At 42.2% G+C, this 23,348-nt stretch overlaps 1 protein-coding gene across 1 annotated transcript in view; it reads left to right on the top strand.

Annotated features, from left to right (window-relative positions):
* The window catches only part of JAG1 (jagged canonical Notch ligand 1), a 36,790-nt gene extending 13,904 nt beyond the window's left edge, over nt 1–22,886 (top strand). Inside the window, exons 4-26 of the mRNA XM_040612170.1 lie at nt 4,435–4,689; nt 5,690–5,750; nt 9,630–9,760; nt 10,067–10,186; nt 10,643–10,756; nt 11,286–11,399; nt 12,248–12,361; nt 12,761–12,807; nt 13,368–13,541; nt 14,050–14,200; nt 14,727–14,891; nt 15,406–15,519; nt 16,144–16,257; nt 16,368–16,481; nt 16,606–16,722; nt 17,243–17,270; nt 17,386–17,471; nt 18,277–18,390; nt 18,674–18,783; nt 18,865–19,101; nt 19,440–19,571; nt 20,026–20,176; nt 20,894–22,886. Of these exons, the coding sequence (XP_040468104.1) occupies nt 4,435–4,689; nt 5,690–5,750; nt 9,630–9,760; nt 10,067–10,186; nt 10,643–10,756; nt 11,286–11,399; nt 12,248–12,361; nt 12,761–12,807; nt 13,368–13,541; nt 14,050–14,200; nt 14,727–14,891; nt 15,406–15,519; nt 16,144–16,257; nt 16,368–16,481; nt 16,606–16,722; nt 17,243–17,270; nt 17,386–17,471; nt 18,277–18,390; nt 18,674–18,783; nt 18,865–19,101; nt 19,440–19,571; nt 20,026–20,176; nt 20,894–21,351 (3,221 nt within the window). The 3' untranslated portion in view covers nt 21,352–22,886. The remainder of the gene's footprint in view (nt 1–4,434; nt 4,690–5,689; nt 5,751–9,629; nt 9,761–10,066; nt 10,187–10,642; nt 10,757–11,285; nt 11,400–12,247; nt 12,362–12,760; nt 12,808–13,367; nt 13,542–14,049; nt 14,201–14,726; nt 14,892–15,405; nt 15,520–16,143; nt 16,258–16,367; nt 16,482–16,605; nt 16,723–17,242; nt 17,271–17,385; nt 17,472–18,276; nt 18,391–18,673; nt 18,784–18,864; nt 19,102–19,439; nt 19,572–20,025; nt 20,177–20,893) is intronic.
* The last annotated feature ends 462 nt before the right edge of the window (nt 22,887–23,348 follow it).

Genomic DNA, 23,348 nt, shown 5'->3' with positions numbered 1-23,348 from the left:
TGGGAAACATTCTGCACAGATATGCTCTTTAATATTTATTTATTTTTTAATATACATGGGATGTCCTGTTAGTTCTTAGTTCCGGAAAAGAAATTGTCTGTTGCAGATGCTTCATGTGACCTGTCGGTGATGGCCATGGTTTGCTTTACTACTGGCCACATTCAGCACTGTTGAAGTACCTGTGATCTCAGGCCCTACCCCAGCACAGTCATGGAGCAGTGGCTGGGAGACTTCTTGGCTCTTGACTATGGAGTGTTTTATGGAGAAGCAGAAAACAGTTTGCTGCAGCAGCAGAGATGTATTAAAAATGGAAGATGTCTGAATTCAAAATGAAGGTCTTGTTTACAGTGGGATCTGAGAGGTTTTTTTCCAGACTGGGTCTCTGCCATTTTTACTATTATTAGAGCTCATCTTTTTTCATGAAACAACTGCATTTCCAAAGCAACACAATGAACCCTTTCTTTGCTTTCATGATCTGGAAGTACAATTGTCTTCAGACAAAATTGTCTTCAGACAAAATTGCCTCATTTCTCAGCAGTGCATTTGACCAAGTGAGGACATGTTCTAACATGTGTTCCTGATTTGCATTCCTGCTCTAGCTTTGCTGTCACATAACCATCTGTAGGTCACTTCAGTCACTGTACTGCACAAAGCTTTTCCTTTGTACTGCATCGCTTTACTTAGTCAGCTTTTCCATAGCTGAAGAGTAAGTCTTGAAGAACTAGTTAAGGAAATCCTTAGAACTAAACAATTATCATCACATAAAATTATGAGTATTCTTTTAATGTCCACGATTTTATTTTACCCTAATTACCACTGAATTATAAGGACTCTGAGAGCTCAAAAAAAAAAGTGGTTTTAGTAGGCTTTGTGCAACTTCTCAATAGCTCTAGCATCATCTGATCAGTGCAGTTGTTAGGAGATCCTAGAGTAGATGCTTCTTCCCCCCCCCCCTACATTCCACTCCTCCTACGTTCCCTTTACCACATACTCTCTCTTGTCTCGCTTCCAAGAGTGGCTTGCAGTTAAAATCTGGCCCTGTTGAAGCTGATGAGAATTGTGCTTTGTTGGAGCCAAGATTCAACTTAAATGGTTTTCTTACTCTGCTTCTTGTCTAGATGCCATCTTGCTACTGTCGCTTCATACATAAAGCTAATGGGGCTGACATTGCATCTCAAACTATGTCAAAGAGCTATTGTAAATTACTGGTATCAGTTGCATGTGAATTCCAGTCAGGCAAAAAAGACTTCAGCGCAGTGTAAATCAAGCCATAGCTGGAAGTTGTCTGAAACAAAGACTCAAAAATAACTGTGGTGTCCTAGGCCACCCAAACTGCTTTGAGAAGTCTGGACCTTTTTTTTTGTTGTTTGCTTCCTGATGCTGCATAGTTAAAATTTCCAGAAACAGGAGCATGTGAAAAGCAAAGGTGCACAGTCAAAATAGCCTGTTTCCCTGTGCCTAAAACCTTAGATAGGGTTTTAGATATCTGAATAGAAAGATAGATCAATAGCTTTGAAGTATAGCCACAGAAAGTGAATGTAACCAACAAACTCTGACAGCAAAGTGCAGAGTGGAAGCTAAAGGTGTACAGAAAGCCTCTCTTCCCCTTCATCAGTTTCTAATTGGTTAATATTTCCTCTAACCTTTCTATCAAAGCATGGGGTTCTAAGTCAGACAATGCCAGGGAAGTTAAGATCACATTCTCTCAAGCCTGGCTGACTACTGCTTTTTATTTAATCAGGCTGCTCCTTTAGGATTGCTTACTATAAAACTTAAAGCATTATTGGTGCAGGCTAAGAATGGAAGAGTTGTTGCAATGCCTTCCCTGAAGTCTGGGTCAGCACACTTGTGTAAGTGCGTACTGACAGGTGGGAATAGGGAAGGGTGGAGAAATTTTTGTACAAGAAGGAACATGCCAATACTTCATTGTGAAAACTGTGGGTGATGGCTAATGGAAAGGAACTTAAGTCTGTGAGGCCTTACTTGAATTTAAATGTATGGTGGTAGCTTTATAGTGTGTATCAAATGAAAGGCATTTTAGCCATGATCCAAAGTGAAATTGCAGCTGGCTTTCATCTGTGCCCTTAAAAAAATACAGTCCAGTGAACTAATAAGGATGTTTCCATTTGAGTTCAGCATGTGGTTAAGGGCTCAAAAGAGCTGGTGGCTGGAGTGAGATGTTGTAGACATGCAGCAAGGACATGATTCCTAATGAGCTGGCAGATAGGGGAAGAATGATAGAGCAGAGGCAAGAGGAAAGATCTCTTTTCCAAGGCGACTGTTTTTCTGGTGCCAGGGACTGAAATAGCTGTCAGTGGTGTGTTCCCAATGAGGAACAGGGAAAGACTGGAAAACCAAGAGTGAGTGTGTGTGTGTGTGTAGGGGTGGTGGTTTGCACAACTACATTGAGTATTGTTCCCCTTTTCTGCCACTTATAGGAGAAAGGGATAGAGTTGTTTTACTTGCAAGAAACAGGTTGTCTTTATGCTCAGGCTCGGTGTTTGGGGAAATGCAATTGCTTTCCAACTGTGCTGTAGATCAGGGTGTAATCTTGGCAAGTGCAGCAAAGCCATCTCCAGCGTGAGTGGAACTATAATTGCTTGACTAGCCCCATTCAAGACAAATAGATATGCATCTGCTTAAGTACCTCTTAGAATTAGTCAATAATCTTGTTGATGAGATCTAAGAGCCTTACACCTGCACAGTACAGGGCATGCTATTGCTCTGGATATACCAGTATGGAAAAGTCCTTAGGCATCTAAGTTACTTGTGAATGGGATTTACATTAATAAAGGCCTGCATGCATTTGAAAGTCTTACACATGGAAGTGGGGTTGGGGGCTTAGTGCCAATGAATAATAAAAACTGATTTAAATGGAAAATATTATAGAACCAGAAATACCAGAAGGTGAATAAGAAGTTGTTGCCCTTAATTTCACACTGTAAATACTTACAAATGCCGTAGTCTCGAGCCAAGAACACCCCCCAAAATGGGTAATACTTACAGTGTCTGTGTATTGACACCTTTCTGTGGTTATGCAGCAAGTGCTTTTACTTTATTCAAAACTGCAGACAAGGAGGCAGGACCTAGTGGTGAATTGATAATGGGTATCTGAAGCTTGAGAAGCCTGTTCGGAAGGTCTGCTTGAAAGCTATAAATCAAAGATCCTTAGCAATACATTTTAAAGTATCTTAGATTAAAAACTGCCCATGTGTCATCTTAAGCTTTACGTAGTAACTTCGTTAGTCTTCAACTCTGCCTTATGTAAAATCCCCAAACCTTATTTTGTAATTGTTGGAAGAACAAGCTGAACATCAGTACGTTTTAATTCTTAACACTCAAATGTGCCAGCACTTCACACGCTGCTTTCTAACACATCATTGGCAAACTGCCCTTCTACCTAAAATTCTTCTGTTGCTGGATTATGCTCCCATATACAGAACAGCATAACTGGGTACTTGTTGTTGGTTTTGTACTATGTCTGCAAGGATATTTTGGCTGTTTTATGGTAAACTTACACTCGGCAGTCAAGTGCTTGCTAGCAGCAGGTTGTAAAGCAGTGTCGGATCATTTAAGTCACAAGACCTGGACTACAAAGTGAAATACCACAGATATATACAATGTTCCGAGCTAATGTGAAATATTATTTCAAGCCATGATTTAGACAGTTGTAGGGCTCTGAAAGCTGAAAGCCTCTATCTGGAACTAAATGTCAAGTACAAAGTCTGAACTTTGAAATGCTCTGTGGAGAGAAAGGAGGATCTATAGCACATATATAGTGAATTGAGTTTTCTGCTTTGAGCTCTGATAGTCTTGAATTTTTAATGTCAGCTAACATCTGAAGAGAGAATTTCCACAGTACTTCTCGGCCAAAATCTGTGATGTCACTGATGCTGTCAGAATGCCAAGAGTTGGTAGTTTTCAATTTAGTGTTTACACCAGAGTCCCAGAAGGCTTCAAACCTTTTGTGGTGCTTATGTTCAGTTTGTAGATGATGCTTTATTAGGCTGCTGCAGTATGATGTTTTTGTAAATATTCCAGTTAAAAACAAAACTTGCACCATTAATGGGGAAGCAGAGAAAACCACATTATGTACCAACCTATTGGAGCCAAAGGTAAAAGCAGCTGAACGTTCGTTATTCATGAACTGTATGATTCTTATTGGATGCCCTTACGCTGCAAAAGGGATAAGTGATTGGCACTAACCTAACAGTCCCTTTTGATTTCAAGCTTTGTTCAGTTCGATAATGTTGCATGGGTGTTTTAGATAATGGTTTGTAGCTCCAGGGCAGCCTTATCTTGTTTTCTAAAACAGAAAATTAATAAAACCAACCGGCTGCCTTAGAGCCTTGCCTGTGAAGCTGGAGAGCTGTGATGTGGGAGCTAGTAATACCTAAACCAAGTGTTAATTGTGACATCTCTTCTGACTTCTAGATCCTGATCGCGTTATTGAGAAGGCATCCCACTCTGGCATGATCAATCCAAGCCGTCAGTGGCAGACTTTGAAACATAATGCAGGAGTTGCCCACTTTGAGTACCAAATCCGTGTGACTTGTGCAGAACATTACTATGGCTTTGGCTGCAACAAGTTTTGTCGGCCAAGAGACGACTTTTTCACTCACCATACCTGTGACCAGAACGGCAACAAAACCTGCTTGGAAGGCTGGATGGGACCAGAATGCAACAAAGGTTTGTGATGAATGCTCAACCCCCGGACAATCAGCAGGCTTGGATAGGATTTGAGTGCATTGTATCCAGGTGGCAACTCGGTGATCAGTTTGTGCAGACCACAGAGCTAAGGACTGATGGGACAGCGACTAATGCTTTACCCAGAAAACTAGGGGCAGGAGAAGACTAGTTTCGGCCTTGATTTAAAATCTTGGAGAGGTCTGACAAGTACTGGGCACTTAGCCGATGTGCTCTTTCTCTGATTATCCACATCTTTGCCCTTGGGAAGAAAACCCAGCCCATTGACTTCAATGGGAGTTCTGCTGCTGACTTCAAAAAGGATTTCCCCTTTGGTGCAGAACTTCAAGACAAGCAGGAAGGAGAGACTTGTTTTAGAGCTGACCTGGCAAGTGTAAAGCTTTGGTGTTTGAAAAGTCCCAGGCTGTTTGTTCTACCTAGATTATGTATAACATGTTTATTGGGGAATGGCAACTTCCTAGGTAATTCAGAAGGAGAAAGCAGGACTCTCAGTAGAAACAGACTACCAACATGTCTTCATGTCTTGCTGACTTGAGCTTACCTGCAGTTTGAATTGACGCTCATCTTAATATCCTGTCTGATCAGAGATGGGGCCCAAAAGTAAATCCAGAATAGTTGAAAGTTGCTTTGAGTTAGATGTAAAGCCAGAGAGAGTGGGCCAGTTCACCTGCAAAAGATAGAGAAAGGAAACATGTAGGCTCAAATTTACTTGAGCTCTCTAAGGTGAGACTATTTCTCTTGCATAGAAACAGCTCTTTGAACAGCATTAGGTACGATTCCTTTGCAAAGCTAGTTGATAGATTTCCTACCACAGGGAGCCACCTACCTTGGTTTTCTGTCCAGCAGACTTGATATGAGAGACTTGTTAAACCCCTGGATTTAGTAGGATTACAGTGTTGGTTAGAGATTAAAACATTCCCACGAGTGTGAAGATGCAGGAAGCAGGCAGCATGCTGATACTCTTCATTTTTTGTGTTAACAGCTATTTGTCGTCAGGGATGTAGCCCCAAGCATGGTTCTTGCACAATTCCAGGAGAGTGCAGGTAAAAGCTCCCTCTCCCTCCTTGTCCTCATGTCCACACACCCCCCCACACCCCCCTCCAAATAATTAAACAAGTGATGCTAAACGCAATAGGACTGGGGGGGGAGGGTGGCTTTGGAGTCATGTTTTTGACCAAGGCACATTATTCATGCTGACTTGCCCAGAATAAGGGGGGAGCGGGTTTTTAATGCACTGATAATTTTAAGAAGCTTTTGGTTTGTGAAATGGTGGCACCGGGGTGGGGGGAAGAGGGGTATGGGATAAATGGTGTGAATGCTGCTTAATGAGCACTAACTAATTGTTTCTGCATAAATAGTGTGAATGTTTTGTGGGTATGGGTTGTTTTGTTTTTTGGTGTGGGTTTTTTTTTCCAACAGCCTGATTAATAGGCTTTTTTCAACTACAAGCTTGAAGTACAGTGTGGCTTTTCTCTCCTCTTCTCCCTTTCACCATTTCCCCCTTCTTCCCTCCCACCCCCTGGTTTCTTCCATCAGTAGGCAAAAGTCAAGCATTCTTTAGAATGGGATTAGTTAAATCTCTCAGTTCCTTTACCATTGTGAGCCAGGCTCTGAGTGCTGAGAGGTTAATAGCTGGGATGAAATCTTGTCAGTAGGCTCTGATGAATGCAGAATTTTGCTCTTGTGCTTTGAAGTCTGTTCTGTCTTGGCAAGGAGACAATGAAAAGCAGAGTTTATCCATAACCCAACAATTAAATATTTGGAATGCCTCAAAATATGCAGCATCTATTTACAGTACGGGAGAAGTTTTCTCCTTTACTAACAGAGGGTTAATGGATATTACATGTGGACATTCTTTATCAACAAACAGGTTGTAAGCTGCTTCATGTAACCCTTTATCATACCTGTTTATGTGCAATAGGGAACGGAGAGCTTCTGAGGTTACAAAATGTTGATATTCATCCTGTGCAGGAAGGGTTAAAAGTGAAGCTTGGGTATTCACAAATAAAACTCATTAAGTCTGAAGCAACAGAATGTAATTTTTCTGCCTAACAAACATATTGGTGGATTCTCTACTGCTGGAAACTTTTGCGTGAAGTGGGCAGCTTTTCTTGTTCAAACTACAGCTTATCTAGAAAGAGCTGAATCTGGGGTGCCTGACAGACTATATGATATAAGAAGTCAGCCTAAATAGTCACATTGTGGTTCATTCCTTCTTTCTGCCCCTGTAATCTGTGCTTCAAAAACTAAACAAAAAACTGTCAAGGAACCTTCTGAAAGTAAGGTAGGAAGTAACTTCTCATCCTCCACATGAGATGTGGCAAAGTGAAAGTCAAACCGCAGGATGGACTGTTCTAAGTTCGTTGGGTGTTTTTAATGTTTAGTGGTACTGATACAAGCCAGTTAACCCCCAGAACACCAAATCAAAATCTTTTTTAACTAAAAAAGCCTAGCAAGTAGTAAGAAGTATTGGGGGGCCAGATGGCAAAAGGAGTGTATCAGTCAAGGCTACCAGTGATTTGTGCTTCTGTCATCAGAATAAACATGCCTTGTAAGGGTTGCTGTCTCCTAGTCAGAACAACAGGCTTTGTTTCCAGATATTTTTTTTTCCTTTCTCTTTCTAAGTCTCTTGCCTCCCACTCACTGCCCAGACATGCACTAGTGCTCTTATTTACTTAAGGTGCAACTTTCCCACACTTGATTTGCATAGTCTTGAAACAATGCTGTCCTTCTGGTGCTTTCAGATAACTTCTGCTTGCCAAGTTAGACCAATATCTTTAAAGTGAACACAGAAACAAGATTTTATTTTCTTTTAAGTTTTGATGAGTCACATAGCCTGTATGTTACAAATGCAACAGAGTTTAAAAATAACATCCCCGCAGAACTGCTCTGTGTTCTGGTACAATAGACAACTTGCAAACATTCTTAAAATACCCTTTTTCCTTTTGGTGCAAGTCACTTTCTTTAATTCAGGCTAGTCAACAAATCCATATTTACTCATGAATCACTCTGCAAGGAAAGTTAAATTTCTCATGAGAAACTGCTGCATACATGTTCTTAAAGTACCACAGATCATCTTCTGGAATTGATATGCAACATTTTTTTTTTTTAAATGCCCATAGCCTTAGCCAATTTTGTTTGTTACGCTTTGAAGCTAATGTTTGAAGAATGTCATATCTTTGGCTCTAAAGCTCTTGGCTTTTTTTGTGGTGTTTGTGTAGTTTTTTGGTGTGTGTGGTGGGTTTTTTTTGTTGTTTGTTTTTAATGTTTCTCTTTACACTTGTTTTAAAGAAAACAAAACCCCCCCACCCCTTTGATTTGGCAGAAAGGAGTAAAATTCCTGCTTTGGATACCTGGTTTTGCAGGTTGAGGTCCCTTAGTTTTGCTTGCTTGTGTGGAAGCTCACAGGCAAGTTGCTTTCAATGCAATATAAATTAAAAGGGTGCGTTCTTAAATTTTGATCTTTGTGCGTGCTTGTTATATTCCATATACAGAAGGATTTTCCAAGAGCTACTTGAGAGAGGCTGTTTTGCCTGATCTGGTTTTCTTTCATGTTCTTTGCACACAAAGGCACACAAGTTGGACTAGCTTTTATTTTTTAAAAAACACACAAACTAACAAGTATTTCCCATTGACTTTGAATAGGCTGCTGTTGAAATAGCTATTTTTAAAAAGTTAATTAGGATGTAGTTTGTCACCTGAGATTTTTAGAAGGGAAGTCAGACTTACCACTCGCTGTGTGTGATTGGATAGATCCTACTAGCTTTTTCCCATGAGAAGAAATTGCCAGTAGAAGAATGGTGAGGGGTTTTACAGATAGAAAGCTTAGCTGACTTCTGTACAGATGAGTTTTGTTTTCATAATTTAGTGACAGCTTAGTGCATAATTGCTGCTGATCAATTACTCTCAGGACCTGTTAATGAAATACAGTACCTCAACAAACCCTTGCTTTTTATTTCCAAGTTGTTTTCCTTGTTTCTATCTATAAATGCCCTTTGAAGAATCCTTGGTGTGCCTTGTTAGTGAGAACTACATGAAAACCAAAATGAGCTTTCCTTTAAGGGGGCTTTCCTTTGAAAGAACATCTTCCTTTTTTAAGTACAGAATTCAGGTAGTTCCTTGACAGTGGCAATAAATAATTTCAATAATAATCTTCTCCATACATGAAATTAAAGTTTCTCAGAATTGGATATGTTTTAGTTCCTCTCTGAAAAGAGGTTAGCATAAATCAAACTCTGAAACACACTGACAACTGATCTTTGAACACATGTAAAATTGTGATGCGTGCCGTTTGCTTTCATCTCTTACTGTGGCCCAGTCCATGCTTGCTGTGTATGTCTTCGTGTTCAGAATAAGGTTAGCTTCCGATAGAGCAGAGAGCTCCTGATGCTTTGCTGCTGCCTTGCCAAGGGCTCAGATTTTGGTGTTTATGGTTTTGTTTGTCTTCCTGCAAAGCCAGCATGGCTGAAATGCCTGGAACCTTGGATTCATGAGGATCTCTGGATAACTATTGTTTCCACTGACTTCCCCCCACCCCCAATTTATAAAGCACCCTGTCAAAGTCCAGAGATTGATTTGTAGTGCACACCCACCCTCTCTGCCACATTTGTGTGAGGCTCCAAAACTGTTATTGTGCTGAATGGCCTCATGCTGGTTCTCTCAGAACAGTTATTCTTTTGTCAGGAGGCTGGCTACAGAGATCTTGGCAAAACTACTAAAATGTTTGTTTACAAGAAACCATCAAACAAACCTTAAATAGCTTCTCCCCTCCTCTCGTCCTGCCGCTCTCCCCCACCTCCCCAGTCTTTCTCCAAGCTTTAGGGTTCTGTGCTTGCATCCACACAGAGCAATTCTAATTTGTTTGTTTCCCTGTTCTGACTTTTTTTTTTTTTTTCTTTCTTTCTTCTCCCCTTTAAACGAAGGTGTCAGTATGGATGGCAAGGCCAGTACTGTGATAAGTGCATTCCACACCCAGGATGTGTCCATGGCACTTGCATTGAACCATGGCAATGCCTCTGTGAAACCAACTGGGGTGGTCAGCTCTGTGACAAAGGTATGCTAATCTTATGGATAGCCAAGTATAACACTTGAATTTTAACACTGGGAGACTTAGCATTGAGAGAGGGTACACACGAGACTCAGGGAGGCTCCTGAAACACCGTGGGAGTTTTTTTGTCCCTCAGCTACTTAGGGTTGTCTCTGGTGGCGTTAGCGTACGTCCTTAATTTTTGCCTGTCCTGGCCTGTTCTTGTGTGTGGATGTTTCTGTAAAGGCTCTAGAATAATGGAACGAAGCATGCCACGTGGTGATGTTTCTGTTGCTTTTCAACCATGGCTTTAATGCTCCTTGTCTCTTGCAGATCTGAACTACTGTGGAACCCACCCACCCTGTTTGAATGGTGGTACCTGCAGCAACACTGGCCCTGATAAATACCAATGTTCCTGCCCTGAGGGCTACTCAGGACAGAACTGTGAAATCGGTAAGTGTTTGATGCAGCGGCTGAGCTGCCACTTAGCAGTTAATTCTTGCCAGCTTTCAGTGGCTGGTTTTGGATATGCTTTATGAGACCGGAGAAAAATCAATTTCTAGCGTTTTGATGTCAGGGCCGGCTACAAAGATCCAGACTCGCTTGTTTGCGCTTCATTGCGAACAGTCGGTATCTCTGAACATCAGCCCTCTGCTCACTTGAGGGATCGCTAAAACTTCCCTTGTCTGGCTGTGACTCAGACAGTTCCAAGTCAGCATGGAGATGAGTTTAGCGTGGAAGATGACTTCCTGCCAGCTAGTAGCTGTTCGATTTGCAGCTTTCACAGGAGTGTAATACCTCAAGAGTAACAGTGGTGTGTCCAGAGTAGAAGCATGTGGAGGGAGCAGGGGGTGGCTTCTGGTGATACTGCTATAGTCTTTACCATGATGTACTTGTGTCCCGGTGCAGCGGAGCACGCCTGCCTCTCTGATCCCTGTCACAATGGAGGAAGCTGCTTAGAGACGTCTACAGGATTTGAATGTGTCTGTGCGCCTGGCTGGGCTGGACCGACTTGCACTGATAGTAGGTCCTTTCAAAACTGTATTTAAAAATGTGCTACTTTGCTGTTTTAGATCAGTCTTTCTAATCCCTGAAAAACTTACAGGACAGCCTACTTCCCCTTTCCCAGCTTTAGCATTGGTTCTTGGCAGCTGTTTATGCCACTGCGCACTCTCTGCTCCTTCGCTTGTATCAAGGTTTTTGTTAAATGCCTGGGGAGAGAATGGCCAATGGCTTCTTGAAAGAAGCAGAATGCCAAGTTCTTGTAGCATTCCGGCAAGCTGTTTAAAATACTGTTTGAGAGACTTGCTGGATCAAAATGACTCCCGCTTGCAAAAAAGGCCACAGGTGTAAACTTACTCCCCTGTGCTTTGAACCCCCTTTCACACTACTAGTAATTTTTGAAGGAGGCTTTTGCTGAAATCAGAGTAGACCTAGAAATTCCAGGCAGAAGTCTTGTTGTCTTTCTGTTCCTCAGGGCAAATCCTAGTAGCAGCAACCATTTATCAAATTTCAGTAACAGAGCTAAGCCTCTCCTTAATCTGCATTACAGATATTGATGACTGTTCTCCAAATCCCTGTGGTCACGGAGGAACCTGCCAAGATCTAGTTGATGGATTTAAGTGTATTTGTCCACCTCAGTGGACAGGCAAAACGTGCCAGCTAGGTGAGAACTGCTTTTCTCTTCATCCAGCATTGCCCTGGGTGGGGAAGGTAAATGCAAAAAGGATCGTAGTCCAGTGGGCAAGGGTTATCGTGCCTGTTGCATCAGGCATGCTTATGGCTCTGAAGCCTGCGGATGTATTCTGGCATACTGAGAATATGAAGGGTCAGTGTTTGCAGGACTGGGGCCTAGGACAGTCTCGATGCATAGAGTGGCTTCCTTCTGTTGTCGTTTTGCTGATGCATGCTAGCAGTTGAAGGAAATAGTTAACTAAGCTAAAAAGACATACTTTAAACGGTAAATGAACTGAAGTGGGGAGGGTGCATGTGTATGCCCTCCAGTCCTACGCCCACATGCGTTTATTCCTTTAGCCTGTGAGAAAGTTGCTGTATCTCTTCAGCCATGTCAGCTCCTCCAGACCAAGGAGTTCACAGCTGGGTTCCAAACTGTAGATGATCTCACGCAGAATGAGCTGTCTGCATTCTTTACACAACACACTCATCCCAATGACCAGGCTGCAGCACTCCTCCCTCAAAATGCTCAGTGGAGATGGGTCTGTGGGGGGAAGTTGCTCTTAATGTGTGGCCGGGTAATTATCAAATAATTAGCGTAGCCTGTGTGTTCTAATTGCAGAGAAATCGAGACTTCAGAGACTGATGATTGACTTTTGTTCATTCAGGTCCTGCTAATCCATGCTGTATATTACAAGTTCCTCTTAGATCTGAATGAGTTGCTGGTTACTGCTGTGAAAACCAGCTGTAGGGGTTGTTTGTTCGTTTTTTTTATTTTCTTCTTCTTCTCCCCCCCTGCCCCACAAGCCCTGCATTTGGCCATTCACATTGTTTTTTCAGATGCGAATGAATGTGAGGGCAAACCCTGTGTCAATGCCAATTCCTGCAGGAACTTGATTGGCAGCTACTATTGTGACTGCATTACTGGCTGGTCTGGCCACAACTGTGATATAAGTAAGTGTCTATACCCTTGGGTTTCCTAAAGGCCAGTTGCGTGTATGTAAACATGCCACTGACTTCTAAGCTCAGACTCAAACATCAGGCAGAGTCCCAGCAGTTGATGTTTTTAGAAGGGGAGTAGTTGGTGTGGAATGAAAATACACAATTTTATCAAGCTCATTAGTCCATAACATAGCTATATTGTGATAAAGTGACTAAAACAATGATGTGAAGTTTCACTGCCTCTAGTAGAAGAATCGAGAAAGCTTCCCACCCATTATAATAACCTTATCTCAAGGCAGGCATGCAGGAAACTTGACAAAAGGTTTATCTAGCTGAAGTTTTAAAGAGACTTGAACTCCATATCTAGTGTAAATATATTTTTGCCTTCTAACCATGCTAATTTCATTACAGATATTAACGACTGCCGTGGACAATGTCAGAATGGAGGATCATGCCGGGTGAGCCATTCTTGTGGGGTGTTGTTTTTCTGTTGTTTTTTGTTTCCCTGAGACTTGTAACAGTAACAAAAACATTTGAGTCTAAACACAAATAGTGTGGAAAAAAGCAATTAGCTGGTATCAGTTGCCATTTGTTTGAGTTGGGGGGAGGGCCTGTGTCATGCTACAGCATATTGGGGTATGTCTGTAGAACAGCAAGGGTGAAAAATGTAACTGCAGTAAATGACTCACTCTCACTGCCAGTGTCACCAGTGAATGGGCTGGTTGTTGTGCAAACTGCCTACTGTAAATGTAGATGCTCCCCTTCAAAACACAGAGTAATGCAGCTGCCTGGCCATTAAGAGCATAAGTCAGTACTGGGGGGTGTGTGTGTGTTCATTTTCCCCCCCTAAATAGACTTGCTATGTTTGGACATAGTAAGAGGATATGTTTTTTGGACTGTGTGTTGTTTTGTTTTGGGGTTTTTTAAGTTTTTGGGGGTTTTTTTCTTCCCCTTCAATAAGAAAGTATCAAGAGGGAGGAAAAAACTCTTAACTCTAAACTTTCTTGTTTCTTCCCAGGACTTGGTTAATGGTTATCGGTGTATCTGTTCACCTGGCTATGCAGGAGATCACTGTGAGAAAGACATCAATGAATGTGCAAGTAACCCTTGCATGAATGGGGGTCATTGCCAGGATGAAATCAATGGATTCCAGTGTCTGTGTCCCGCGGGTTTCTCAGGAAACCTCTGTCAGGTAAGAAGCATGGGTGAAAGGCAGACCCTCAGCCAGTGGCGTTTCTACCAGCACTCTTGATCTGTACACCAAATGCCTTGCATCCAGTGAACCATAGTATAAAGCTGTACTTGATATCGCTGTCAGCCTGCCAAGAAAGTGCTTGATTAATATATATTGGGGGCAGAAAAAAGAAACCAACAAAAAACCCTGATGGGTTGCTGAGGATTCCTTTTATTAAACAGACCGCAAGTGTTTGCATGTCTGGTTTTGTTGCGCACTAACTATTAGCTTTGAGTGGCTGTTTAATATCAAGAGTGCCGTCTGCTGAAATAGTTGCAAGTCTAACTACACTCTCTGCGTTATGAACAATTTATTGAGGCAGCAGATAAAAAGGTCAGATTCCACAATGTTTGTGACTACTGCCGTAGTGAGGGAAAGCTATGATAAAGCTTGTTTCACTCTGCCTTCCCCTGTTCCTACCCCCCACCTTTTTTATTTCCCTTTCCTTCCTCTGCACTGCTTACAGCTGGACATAGACTATTGTGAGCCAAATCCCTGCCAGAATGGTGCCCAGTGCTTCAATCTTGCTATGGACTATTTCTGTAACTGCCCTGAAGATTACGAAGGGAAGAACTGCTCCCACCTGAAAGATCACTGCCGCACAACTCCTTGTGAAGGTCTGTGTTACCTTGCAGGTGACCGGGAATGAACAGCAGTAGTTTGTGCCCCTCCCCTGGCTGGAACCATAATGCAGCTGCAGTAGTGTAGTCACTGGTGTAGCTCTTGGATACAGAGGCTGAATTGTGCCTTATGCCTCAATTTATAGAAGATGATGGGTAATATTTGTACGTAGCAGCTATTCAGTTGTGTTCACAGGGACAGAAAACATGTGTAACAAATAGCCTGCTGTGTTGAATTTATTCTAGGCCACCAATGTAGCCCAGCAATCTTCAGATAAGATGCTGTGATTATTTTATGCGCAAACAGTTGTTATATTTTTTTTTTACTTTAAAGCAGCAAGCGTATTTGGCAGTGTCAGGTTAACGGTTGGACTCGATGATCTTAAAGGTCTCTTACAACCTGTGTGATTCTATGATATGTATGTCTTTTCAACTTCCATCACTGGAAATTAAAACGTTGCTCTTAGTTTTAGGAAACCAGACAGAATGGCAATCCTCACACAAGTCTCTGCTTTTTCTACAGTAATTGACAGCTGTACTGTGGCAGTAGCTTCTAACAGCACGCCAGAAGGGGTTCGTTATATTTCTTCAAATGTCTGTGGTCCCCATGGAAAATGCAAGAGCCAAGCAGGTGGAAAATTCACCTGTGAATGCAACAAAGGATTCACTGGCACCTACTGTCATGAGAGTAAGAGCTAAAAAGAAAACATATTTTACTTCCCCTACTCGTTTTCGAAAAAGATTCCATCCTTTCCTCCCAGACTGCTTTAAGGTTTCTTTCTTGTAACAGTGAACCTTGGAACTGCTTTAAGTTTTCATATCCCGCTTGGGCGAGGCAGATTGGAATTTGCTAGGCCTTGGGGAAAGTTCACAGTAATGAACCTTCTGGCCTTGAATTGTATGTTTTTAAAAACCTTATGTATACAAGGTCTGAGGTAGTTAATAGTGGGGTTGAATGTGGATCTTAAGGACTCCTGATTATTTTTGTTTGTTTGTTTGTTTTGTTTCTAATAGTAATTGTTGAGTGACAGGCTCATCACTTTGTGCACTGTTTTTCAGCTATTTCTTATCTTGCTTAAAACTTTCTCTCAAAAGGGTCTTAGAAATGGAAGTAGCACCAAATAGTCTGCAATAAGATGACTTCTGGTAGCTGTATGATATTTTTTTATTCTTTTTTTTTTTTCTCCTCCAAACTGTTGCAGATATTAATGATTGCGAGAGTAACCCCTGCAAAAATGGTGGCACTTGTATTGATGGCATCAACTCCTACAAATGTATCTGTAGTGATGGATGGGAAGGAACATATTGTGAAACGAGTAAGTTAAGCAGTTCAGCATGCAGAAGGATTTCCTGGAAAAGAACCAGGAAGGAATGGCTGGTACTGTCTTAAGATGATGGGGACCAATGCCAATTCAAAATAAACTCCCCTTCAAAGGCCACAGAGGACAAGGTGTCCTCTTTTCTCCACTGAGTCCCAGGCTTTTGTGTCAGAACTAACCTGAAGTTACGTAGCTGGATGGGGAATAGAACCTGGCTCTCCTAACTGTTTGGCTTTCTGCTCTACCCTTTGGATAACTCTCTGTAGTGTTGGTGCACACCGTTTTAGGAATGGCGTATCTGCGTATCACGCTTTGTTTTGTTAGGCTCAGAAAGAGGAGTGAGTGTTCAGCTCCTCTCCTCTGACAGGATAGTTTATGTAATAGGCCTTCTCACTTGTTTACTGCAACAAGATGACAAAATGAAAACAAACCGGAGGAATGTGGTGGAATAGTCTTTGTCTCTGTAACAGTGCTTAAAGCTTTAAAATACTGACTTAAGTGTTTAATCCATGATTGAAATACAGGCCAAAACTAGGGATTGGGCATGCACCTTTCAAGCATCACGTGTTTGTGAATTCTGTAAACACCACTTGAGTTACTTTCTCTTCTTAACGTATCTAGATATTAATGACTGCAGTAAAAACCCTTGCCACAATGGAGGAACTTGCCGAGACTTGGTCAACGACTTCTTCTGTGAATGTAAAAATGGGTGGAAAGGAAAAACTTGCCACTCCCGTAAGTTCAGCATTTCCAAAACATAACAGGCATGATCTGTTAGGCTGCTTAAACTTGTTGAATTGCATTAAGAATGCACCAGTATTCAGGGTAGTTTGGGTTCTTCACAGGTGACAGCCAGTGCGATGAGGCAACGTGCAACAACGGAGGAACATGCTATGATGAGGGGGACACTTTCAAGTGCATGTGTCCTGCAGGATGGGAAGGAGCCACTTGTAATATAGGTAAATACCCTGCGTAATCACCAGGAAGCAGATGCAGAGCTCAATCTGTGACCTCAGTTTTTCCTCTTGGCTCAGTTTTGGCAGCTGTCTAACAACTCAGCGGCAAATCTTGTTTCTGTTACAGCGAGGAACAGCAGCTGCCTGCCAAACCCCTGTCATAACGGCGGTACCTGCGTAGTCAGCGGGGATTCTTTTACTTGTGTCTGCAAGGAGGGCTGGGAAGGACCCACATGTACTCAGAGTAAGTTGTCTCTGCTTGAACTTTTCCAGAGTGTTGCATGATGAGAACATTAGCTCATCCTGTCGCCCTCGGAGCCGAGATTGAAACCAGAAGGGAAAGCTTGTTTGATGTAGGCTTTAGCATCACCTGAATCTTTGTTTTTAATGACTTTATGTGATAGAGCCTTGACCTGGGCATGAGAAAGTTGCAAATGAGCTAAGTGGAGACAGATGTTGTCTTGTTTTCTCCTGCATTCTTTTTCTAAGAGCAGCTCTGTCTGCTTCCACTTCCCCCCCCCCCCCCCATTAGATTCTTTACAAGGATCTCTTCCTGTGTACATGTGTTCCACAATGTAGTTAACAAATTTTGCGGTAGAAGCCTGGAATCAATTTAGTAGAGAATTTCAGCATATTTTTGTTAAAGTTGAGCAACACATAACTTGGGTATTAGGGGAAGTTTGATCCTTCTTTACTGACAGTCGAGTTGTAGCGGTCAAAGTCTGCATTCTGCATGTTGAATGTTGTCTGGTTTTGCTTTGCAGACACCAATGACTGCAGTCCTCATCCTTGGTAAGTTTAGTATGTTTATCTTTCATCCTTTCCTTGTTGTTGTTGTTGTTTTAGAATTCTAGATTGCTTTTATCTGTAGCAGTTTTTTAATGTGTATGATGACTTCTCTTTGTAGTTACAATAGTGGCACTTGTGTGGATGGAGACAACTGGTACCGCTGTGAATGTGCTCCAGGCTTCGCAGGTCCTGACTGCAGGATCAGTAAGTGTCTTGACAGCACTCTTGATTTTTGTTTCGCTTGAATCTTGTTGCAAGACAATCATCTTAATTGAGTTAAGCGATAGATCAGATTAATGATAGATGTCCTGTGTCTTCTGTATCCCTGCCCAGATCGTGGCTGTGGGGAGGGCAGGAATTTAACTGAAAACAAAAGAAATCTTAAAGTCTGTTCAGCTGGAACTGAAACCTCTTGGTTCAGCTGAGTGGGCAAAATGCCCTTCAGGGTAGTCTTCCCAGTTAAAATGTGTTTGTGCAGCACAAGTTTCTGCTTGAGATAAAACCGTGCCAGCCAAAAACCTTGTCAATTAATAATCCACCTACAAGCCCTGAGGTGATGTATGCACTTCCCTGTAATGTAATAATTATTACAGGTAGGAGGACACTAACGCTTTTTTTAATAGCAGCCATGGAATGACAAGTTTCATAGTAGTGTTAAACCCCTTTTGAGCTGTATTGCTGTCATCAGTTGAAGATTCTAGCAGCAGGACAGACCTGGAGTATGTCAAAGGAGAGGAAGTGCGGTTGTGTGAGAAGGAATGTGTCCTTGCCCTTGAAAAGCTTAAGCAGTCATAGGGGTCAGGTTTTGATCTTTGCTAGTGCCACACAGCAGAAACTTCAAAGAACTTGCTGTGACGTTATACTGGCGCTGCTAGTAAGAACCCACCTCTGCGCAGACCCTAGAAAATGAACATAAAGCTCCAGCAGGCAAATCTCTTGTATGTTTTTTCTGACAATGTAAAAGGATATGATAGAGTAACTCTTTTATTTCCTCTCCTTCCCATCGTAGATATCAACGAATGCCAGTCTTCACCCTGTGCCTTTGGAGCTACGTGCGTAGATGAAATTAACGGGTTCCGTTGCATTTGCCCACCAGGTCGCAGTGGCGCAGGATGCCAAGAAGGTATTCCAGGTGTCATAGCTGGTCATAGCACTTGTAGCGAGAGCTGTCTAATTGCATGTGAACAGGTTTGTGGTTGTGTGGGTGGCTTGGGTGGGTTTGCTCAGTTGGGTGTTTTTGGGGGGGGGGGGGCATGTGGTGTGTGTGTGGTGTGTTAAGCAAGTATCTACATTTATTGAAGAAGCAAACTTACCACTAGGTTTAGATGAACCTAGGTGCTGGGGTTTCTTTGACTTGGTGGTTTTTCTCCCCATGTTAAGTTTGTAATTCTGTTCAATCCCTTCAGTTACAGGAAGGCCTTGCGTTACCAGTGTTCGCGTAATGCCAGACGGGGTTAAGTGGGATGATGACTGCAATACCTGTCAGTGTTTGAATGGAAAAGTCACCTGTTCTAAGGTACATCTGTCCTGCCATTTGAGTTGTACTTCCTCCTGTACTGTAACCGGTGGTTACTTAGCGGTATTTATTCTCTTCTAGGTTTGGTGTGGTCCTCGACCTTGTGTCATACATGCCAAAGGCCATAACGAATGCCCAGCAGGACATGCCTGTGTTCCCGTTAAAGATGACCACTGTTTCACTCACCCTTGTGCTGCAGTGGGGGAATGTTGGCCTTCAAATCAACAGCCTGTGAAGACCAAATGCAATTCTGATTCTTACTACCAGGACAACTGTGCCAACATCACCTTTACCTTTAATAAAGAAATGATGGCACCAGTAAGTAGCAGAACATGGCATGTGCGTGTCATGGCATGGGGAGCTTGCTTCCCAGAGCATGAAACAACTGTTTAAACTGGTAAAAGTCCAGTAAAAGCTGATGCTCCCTTATTATCAAAGAAAATGGAAGGTATAGAAGGATGAATACAGACTTCTGCCCCCAGTGCTTTTGTGTCCAGCAAAGAACACATGCTGCTTTGGAGGGAATTCCACTTCCTCTTCCCTTGAGAGCTCTTACTTCAGAGCAAAAAATAATTCTTTTATCTGTGTGTTTGTGTGCATATATATATTCAAAAAAAAAAAAAAAACCACACCACCTTTTTTTTTGTATCCTCCAGGGACTTACCACAGAGCATATTTGCAGCGAGTTGAGGAATCTGAATATTCTGAAGAATGTTTCTGTTGAATATTCCATCTATATTACCTGTGAGCCTTCACACTTGGCAAATAATGAAATACATGTTGCTATTGTAAGTATTCCTGGAATATTTTTAAATGCCTTAGTAGTTAATTGCTGGGATACGTGTGCAACATGTGGATTTCATAAAAATCATAATTCCTGGCTTTGTCAGCACTTCTTGTGGATTACTTTCCATTCCAATTCCCTTTAAGAAGGGAAGAAGTCCTAGTTACATGTGCATACCCGAGAGCTCCCATCTGGTGGCAACCAGAATCGGAGCAGCAAAACACTTTTCTATTATGTTCTCCTGAGCGCTGCTTATTGGGGGGTTTTGGCCTTCTTTAGAGGGATGGGGACAAAAATTCTGCGCTAGTAGTTTCTGCCCATAGCTGGGCTTCTTGTTTGTTTCTGTTCTGTTTTTCAAAAGTACTGACAGCCTTAACTGACTGGGAAAGTTTATAAATAGCAGATTACCCACACATCTGATCTGGCATTTGGTATTTACTGTGTGTTGTCTTCTGTAGTCTGCAGAAGATATAGGGGAAGATGAAAACCCAATCAAAGACATCACAGATAAGATTATTGACCTTGTCAGTAAGCGTGATGGTAACAACACACTAATCGCCGCAGTTGCGGAAGTCAGAGTACAGCGGCGACCAGTTAAAAACAAAACAGGTGAGTTTTTCCTTGTCTCCAAAAACTCGCATGCTTGCCATGACCAGAACAGTCTCTGGGAGCGGGTGAAGCTTTTCTCACTTTTGAGATTTGTAGCAAGTCTGAGAATCTGGTTCTTGGCCTTGTTAGGGAGGCTTTGCGTCAGGGAATTACTTAAAAAAACAAACCCACAGTTCTGCAGATGCTTTAAAACAGTGGCTTAACTTGCTAGAAGGGCTGTGACTCTTCTGCATTCTTCGTGGGGAAACAAGGAAGAAGAGGAAGGCAGCTGGCTGGCTCCGAAGGCTCCCTGTACTTACCTGGCGTTGCCGCTGTCCGGGTGCGATGCGTTAGCTGGTGTCGGAAGTGTCGCTGGGTTTCCGCAGCACACCGGGCACGTACCAGCACCTTGCTGCCAGCCGAGAGAGAAGTGCCCGCAGTCCCCCCCGGGCCGAGCTGCGGCAGGGTGACGTGGGGAAGCCCGCATCGCCCATCCCAGCGTGGCTGGCTCTGCGATACCAGGAAGGTGTTTCGCCACGAGGGCTGCCAGGTGGCACTCCCCCCTCCTAAACGTGCTTCAAATGCCCCGTGTTCAAAAAGAGCCAAGATTCTCCTTGTGTTACCGTCTGGACACCTGTGAAAAAATAAGGCTTAAGAAGCAGCTGTGTGTTCTTCGTGCAGTCCGGGCTCTCTACACTTGCTTTGCAGCAGCGTTAACTGCTCTTGTCTCTCTTCCAGATTTCTTGGTGCCGCTGCTGAGCTCGGTCCTGACAGTCGCCTGGATCTGTTGCCTGGTAACCGTGTTCTACTGGTGCATTCGGAAGCGCAGAAAGCAGAGCAGCCACACGCACACGGCGTCCGATGACAACACCACCAACAATGTAAGGGAGCAGCTGAACCAGATCAAAAACCCCATCGAGAAACATGGCGCAAACACTGTCCCGATTAAAGACTACGAAAACAAAAACTCTAAAATCGCCAAAATAAGGACACACAATTCCGAGGTGGAGGAAGACGACATGGACAAGCACCAGCAGAAGGCCCGATTTGCCAAGCAGCCAGCATACACTTTGGTAGACAGAGATGAAAAGCCCCCCAACAGCACACCCACCAAACACCCGAACTGGACAAATAAACAGGACAACAGAGACTTGGAAAGTGCACAAAGCTTAAATAGAATGGAGTACATTGTATAGCAGACGGTGGGGTGCTGCCATGCAGGGCCTTTAAAGATCATTATAAAGGCACTCAAGAGCTTGTAGTTCTTAAACTGTTGTGTAATATTTGAGTCTAAGGCTATTATTTACTTAGAATCCCTGTGTTAATTTAAGTTTTGACAAGCTGGCTTACACTGGCAATGATAGTTGCTGTGGTTGGCTGGAATACCAAGTGCTGCATTTCACATCTATGCAAAACTAGTCAAAAGTGCCCTCATGTAAATTCAGCTGTAGCTGATCCATCATGGAACCGTTTCATAAGGTATTACATAGCCTTATTACTCTGCCGTAGTGTTAATTTTTTTTTTCCTGCCAGATGTTCCAATTTATACAGTTTCTTTAGAATAATACTTTTATTTATATTTATTGAATCTGAGTTTTTTGTATATTGGTTTTATGGTGACGTACAACTAGTTCTGTATTTGAAAGTGCCTTTGCAGCTCAGAACCACAGCAACTATCAAAAATAAGTTTATTATTTATTTTTTTATTGTATTTTTGTTGGGGGCGGGTGGGGGGAACTTGTCAGCAGTTGCTGGTAAATGAAGAATTTAAAGAGGAAAATGTGTCAAAAATAGAAGTTTGTATAGATATGTAAATAATTCTTTTTTTATTAATCACTGTGTATATTTGATTTATTAACTTAATAATCAAGAGCCTTAAAATATCATTCCTTTTTATTTATATGTATGTGTTTAGAGTTGAAGGTTTTTGATAGCATTGTAAGCTTGTGGCTTCTCTATTTTGAATTTATTTTCTTGTTACATGTTGCCTATATGCCAAAACTAAGGTGTTCTAAAATAGTTTATTTTTAATAGGATGGGCTTTCACGCCTTGATGCTGGTTTTTGTACAAAAATGTCAAACGTTTGAAACACCTTCCATAGTATCACTTTAAGACTATTTGTAAGTACTGACTGAGGCAGTTTAGAGAATTAGACTAGAACATTTTTTTTTTTTTTTGCTGCTTTAGACTTGAAGAACGAGTGACAGGCAGATAATCTGCTAAGAAGCAGTTTAAGGGAACAAACCTGAGCTATTACTTTATGTAGATGAAATGTGAGTGGATGCATGTAATTAAAATATCAAATTAGCGTGTGAAGTTGGAAACACAGCAATCTTATTTTGTAAATTCTAATTATTTTTTTTCTCACCATGAATATGTAATACTGAACCACTTGTAGATTTGACTTTTTTTGTAATCTACTGCATTTAGGGAGTATTCTAATAAGCTAGTTCTTGAATACTTGAACAGTAGAATGTCCAGTAAGATCACTGTGTAGGTTTGCCATAGATTACACTGCCCGCCTTAACAAGTGAGGAAATCAAAGTGCTATTACGATGTTTAAGATCAAAAGGCTTATTAAACATAGTCATCTCGGTGGTTAACCATTGAGATCATGAAGATACCTTGTATTGTGATATTAGTGTTACATGAAAATGCATCTTTGATGTGTTGTTCCTGGCAATAAATCTTGAAAAGTAATATTTATTAAATTTTTTGTATGAAAACATACAAGAGCGTGGAGATTATTGAGCTTGGAGGGGCTCCTGCCTCGGGGGTTGTGCAAACCCAGCAGCAGGGGTGAGGTTCCATTTCCAGGACCTGCCACCAGTGGTGGCAGAGTCAGTTTGTTGTTTGATGATTACACGCTCCCCTCTGGCTCCAAATCAGACTGAAAGGGTTTAGAAGCAGCACACCCCTTGTTCCCAACAGCTTCTGGCTACCTCGCTGCTCTGTACTTCTGAGAGACCGATGATGTGACTGGAATTGTGCAACAAGTTTGCTTTGCATGAGCCAATGAGCTACCACCAGATAGTAACCAAATCTTAAGTAGCTAGGCAAGGTACAAACTGCTGACCTGGATGGGAAAGGCGCTGGAGACGATTCTGATTCCTAATGGGCAAAAAGTGTTTTCTAAAGCATAGAATAAACTCTTAAAATATTCAACACAACAGCTTTTAGTGCTGAACGAGT

This window comes from Falco naumanni, chromosome 12 (assembly GCF_017639655.2).
Source record: "Falco naumanni isolate bFalNau1 chromosome 12, bFalNau1.pat, whole genome shotgun sequence".
NCBI classification, from domain to species: Eukaryota; Metazoa; Chordata; class Aves; order Falconiformes; family Falconidae; genus Falco; species Falco naumanni.
Note: the sequence above shows the minus strand (reverse complement) of the source record. Positions and strands in the feature narration are given on the sequence as shown.